General features: G+C 68.2%; 1 protein-coding gene across 1 annotated transcript; it reads left to right on the top strand.

Annotated features, from left to right (window-relative positions):
• Positions 1–300: 300 nt before the first annotated feature.
• On the top strand, positions 301–3,481 carry ZNF683 (zinc finger protein 683). Its single transcript, XM_054223555.1, has 5 exons — positions 301–395; positions 567–807; positions 1,202–1,905; positions 2,210–2,338; positions 2,433–3,481. The coding sequence occupies exons 2-5, from the start codon at positions 633–635 to the stop codon at positions 2,841–2,843; spliced, it is 1,419 nt and encodes a 472-aa protein (XP_054079530.1). The 5' UTR covers positions 301–395; positions 567–632; the 3' UTR covers positions 2,844–3,481.
• The last annotated feature ends 1,349 nt before the right edge of the window (positions 3,482–4,830 follow it).

Here is a 4,830-nt window from a genome sequence, read left to right as displayed (position 1 = left end):
GCTTGGCGCCCTGTTGCGTCCCCATCCCATCCTGCAGAGCTCCCAGTGCCCCCAGTGCCCTCAGCACGGCGGGGACATGGTGACCTCCCTCTGCATTCCTGGGGGTTTTCTGCTCCGGGGGGGGACCCTCTCGTGGTGTCACCAGTGGTGGCTCCCAGTGCTGGGTCGTGTCCTGGCAAGGTGGCCAAGTCCCTGGCCATGGGGCCGTGTCTATCAGAGACAACCCAGTCCCACCTCCTCCTCTTCCTCCCTGCAAAGAGGCTTCACCTCGTCTCTCCAAATTTAGCAAAGGCCCTTGAACCTGCAGGTTTCCTGTTCACGCTCCCGGCAGCCACCGAACCATAACGCAGCCGCGACCGGGGCTCATCGGCGGCCGCAGCACCAGAGCGGAGCAGGTAGGAGCCACCGCGCTGCCACGTCCCCCGGGGATGTCCCCACGCGTGGGCACCCCTCCCGCCTCTGCCCTTTCCACCACCCCGAACCTCTGCGCCGAGAACTGGTGCCTGCAGGGTCCAGCCCCACAACTCTGCTCCAGGTCCCAGCTCGTTGTTTCCCCCCCGCTGCAGGTCTCCCTGGCCAGAAGGGCCCCCCGGGCCCCCCTCCCCACCCCCGTCCCCTGTCGCGGCGCCTGGATGTGCTACGTGAACCCCAGTCCCACGGTCCCCGACCTCCTGCTCTGCCCCAGCGGCCTCGGCGTCTGCCTCTGCTGCCTGCGGCCGCTGCCTGCCCACCCTGAGCTCCCCACGGGGCGCAGCCAGGAGCCCACCCGGCACCCACCACCATGGCGGCCCCTGTGGCTCCATGACGGTGAGGCTGGGAAGGGGATGGCGCGCTCTGCTCCAGCTCTCCTGCGCTCCTTCCTCCTCCTGCTCTTCCTCCCTGCCCTCCTCTGCCTCTTCCCTCTCTTCCCTGGGATGTGGCCAGTTTCTCACCCCTCGTCCCCAGGGGCTGCTGCCCCCAAAGGGCTCCTGGCTAGGGGCTGGGGTCTCAGTAGACACCCCCCGACCCCAGCAGCAGACCCTCCCCTGCCTCCCCTCGCAGCTGCCTGCACCCCTGGCTCCACAAATCCGGCAGCGGGTGCTCCTGTCTCTCCTGCAGACACAGCTTTGCTCCTGCCTCTGTCGGGCTCCCCCCGACCGGCCCCTCGTCCCCGAGCTCCCCGTCCCTCCCACTGACCCCTGGGCTGCTCCCCTGCCCACAGCCCCCCGTGCCACCAGGGCCGCCAGCTGCAGGACCCCCGCGGGGCTTGACATGGCCCCTTCGCCAGCGCGACCGCTCTGCGCCGAAGGTGTCCCCACCTGCAGCACGGAGGAGGAGGAGGAAGAGAGAGCCGAGGCCGAAGAGCTGCAGGGAGCCACAGAGGGCTGGAGGAAGGAGCCCTTTGGCCAAGCGGAGCCGGTGCTGGCGGGGGCCCTGCTGCCCCCCCCACTGCCTAGGGAGCTGAGGGTCCACCTGGGCAGCCTGTGCCCCCTCCTCCTGCCCCAGCCCTGCCTCCCTCCCTGTGCCACCCACTGCTCCCCGCTTCTGCTGGCCCCGCAGCCCATGCTGGCTGACATGGGGACCGCGGTGTCACCTTTGCAGGGCTGCAGAGGTGTCCTCCTCCAGCTGCCACCCTGCCTGTGGCCATGCGGGACCCTCCTGCCCTCTGGCCAGGGCGCTCCTGGGCTGCCAAAGCCATGGGTGGGATTTCTCCCTCTCCCCCGAGGGCCCTTCCCCTTCCCGGGCTGTGGGGCGAGGCGGTGCCTGCAGCCGCGGGGGGGGATGCCCTGCTCTGTCCCGCAGCCGGAGGTGCCCAGCCACAGCGTGGCCAAGCCACCCCCACCCAAGCTGGGGAAGGACGTTGGCAGGAGCAAGTACGAGTGCAGCATCTGTGCCAAGAGCTTCAGGCAGCTCTCCAACCTCAAGGTACCCGGGATGCTCCCCAACCCCAGCCTGGCGCACACCCCTCCTGCACCCTTAGGGGACAAGGGGTGGTGGTGGCTCGTCCCAGCTGTGCGGGCAGGGCTCCCCATGCCTCAGTTTCCCCCCAGCAAAGTGCCCTGAGTGCATGAAGCGCTTGGAGATGAGCGGTGGATTTAGGTCCCTGTGCTCCAGCCGTGCCCCTGGGGGTGCGGGATGCTCCCAAGAGGTGGGGGGGCCGGGGCAGCCTGAATTCCTGTGTTCCCTGGGTGCCCCCCCCCATAGCTCTGTGCCCCCCATCCCCCGGCAGGTCCACTTGCGGGTGCACAGCGGCGAGCGGCCCTTCCATTGCCCCGTCTGCAAGAAGCGCTTCACACAGCTGGCACATCTGCAGAAGCATCGCCTGGTCCACACCGGCGAGAAGCCCCACCAATGCCCGGTAGGTGCCCAATGGATGCCGGGAAGGTGGGGGGGAGGGTCCCAAATCGGGGTGCAGCACCCACCCTGAGCCCCCCATCCTCTTGCCCCCGCAGACGTGCCACAAAAGCTTCAGCAGCAACAGCAACCTGAAGACCCACCTGCGGCTGCACTCGGGCGAGAAGCCCTTCCAGTGCCACCAGTGCCATGGCCGCTTCTCCCAGCGCATCCACCTCCAGCTCCACCGGCGCCTGCACCAGCACTGCCGCCCACCTCCTGTCCCCCTGGCCCCCTGTGACCGCCTCAGCCAGGCCAGTGGGTGCTCCAGCCTGGATGCCAGGTGGCCAGGGCAGGAGGAGGAAGATGAGGAGGCAGGAGGGAGCCGTCCCAGCCGGGCTACGGTGCTGCTGCAGGGCTTCGTGCTGGGGGAGGTGGGGAAGGGGCTGCCCGGGTGGGCAGGGGTGGACGTGGGGACCCACCATGGTGTCCCCAGGCAGCAGCCATGTCCCTCGGTGGAGTCTATCTGAGCTGGGACAGCCCCCGAGGGCTGCGTGGGTGGGGGCTGGCCCCCCAGCCAAGGACCCTCAGAGCCAAGAGGAGCCACCACCATCATCCGCTGCACCCCTCAGCTCCATAAGCGCTGCCCCAGCCTTGGGGACAAGGACAGAGGAGGGTCCCCCCAAAGCATCCAGCGACCCTCTGTCCCCACAGCTCTCGGGGAGGGCATCCCCCCGGCCAGCCCCACGTCCCAGGCCATGCCCGTGCCCCCCCCCCGCCGCAGCATTACTGCTCCAGGGCTGCACCTGGGGTACGACAAACCCCGCTTTCTATGGAAAAAGCTTTTGTTTCGCAGCCCCCTCCAATCTCAGGCACACCCCGGGCTCCCAGCGTGTCACCACCGTGGCACCGTGGGGACACGTCTCTGCCCGTCACTGCTTTCCCCAGCTTGGTGCCACGATCAAACCCTCCTGGGGCTCTGTCTGGGGGTGCCATGCCAGGGTGGATATTTCCATCTCTGATACCTCTGGGTGCTGCTCCCCGCATCCTGTCGGCACCCTGAGCATCTCGCTGACACCCGAAGGACACAATGGCCCTGGCTGTCCTCGCCTCTGTCAAGGTTGGGGCCGGTGAGTGGCATCCCTCCCGAGATTTTATTCAATAAATATTTCTGCCTTTGCAGCCCACCTAGCCCGGTGCGGCTCCCCAGGGAGGTGGGAGAGGGTCCCTGGGACATGTCCGTGGATGTCCCTTGGAAGGGGACATGGGATGGAGCCACTTCCTCTGGTGCTTTTGGGCAGCACAGCTCAGTGCCCTGCCACCACAGCCCCCTGGGCCAGAGGCTGCCAGGGCTCCCTGGAGCTCCCCCCGCTGTGGTTCTGGGGGTCAATAGAGCTGATGCCCCCAATGGGGACTGGCACAGGGGGCATTTACAGACCCTTCTGCAGGGGCGGTTGGGGACACGGCCCCCTCACTGGCGCGCGGCTCCTCCCGGGGGGTTTCACAACCGTGTCCTGATGGCTGCGGCAGGGAGGGATGGGGCAGAGTCCATCTGACCTGCTCCAGCTGCCGGCATGACCCGGTGCTTCTCCAGGACGGCAAAGCCACCTCGGTGGCGAGCGGAGCACAGCTGAGCCACCAGCTCCCCATCCCCGGCCGGATCCCGGCGCTGCTGGCCAAGGTGTGGAGGGAGCTCGGCTGTGCCTCAGTTTCCCCAGCATGTGAGTGGTGGCACCCAGAGCTGGGTGGCCCCGGGCACCCCAACCAGCACTGAACTATGGCCACTTGTGCTGGGCTGGCGGTGGCCGAGGAGGCTCCCGGGCTGGGTGGGTAGCCGGGAGTGGTGGCCCCAGGGCAAGGCTGGTACCATGGCGGGGCACCCGCAGGTGCTGGGGAGGAGCAGGAGGGCAGGTTGAGGATACAGGGCGGGTGCTGGCTCTGCTGTCACTCCAAGCCTTGCTGGGAAAAGGCCCTACGCCCCGGGGTCAGGTCTCCCACGGTGGCCCAGGGCTACTGTGACACTTGCTCCGTCCCCAAGCCAGCGCAAAGCCCCTTGAGAACCCCAGCTCTGCGAGACCTGGGAGACCTTCCAGCACTGGAAGCCTCCTGGGGAGGCGCTTCAGGGTGAGGGGCTCCATGTGGGACCCCCATGTAGCCGATGAATCCGGGTGTGATCACAGCCCTGGGGACCCCCAGCCACAGCGTGTTGGGACCCAGCTAGCCCCATGGCCTGGCCAAGGCCGGCTGACGCGATGGCCCAGCTGGCTGGCTGGAGTTGCGGTGACAAACTGGTCACCAAGACGCCCTCTGAGGTCACCATCACCCTCACCGAGCTGGGTGGCGAGGAGGGGGTGTTCGGGCAGGGGTCCGGGGGGGCCCAGAGCCACCCAGGCCGGCCGGGCTGCCTCCCGGCGCTGCTGAGTCGGAGGAAACGGAGGAGCTGGGTGCAGGGGAACCAGCCTGACCGGCTCCCCGGCTGTCAGCACCTGAGGAATGCCAAACCTCCGCTGCGCCAGG

This window comes from Rissa tridactyla, chromosome 18 (assembly GCF_028500815.1).
Source record: "Rissa tridactyla isolate bRisTri1 chromosome 18, bRisTri1.patW.cur.20221130, whole genome shotgun sequence".
Classification (NCBI taxonomy): domain Eukaryota; kingdom Metazoa; phylum Chordata; class Aves; order Charadriiformes; family Laridae; genus Rissa; species Rissa tridactyla.
This window is presented reverse-complemented; position numbering and strand designations above follow the sequence as displayed.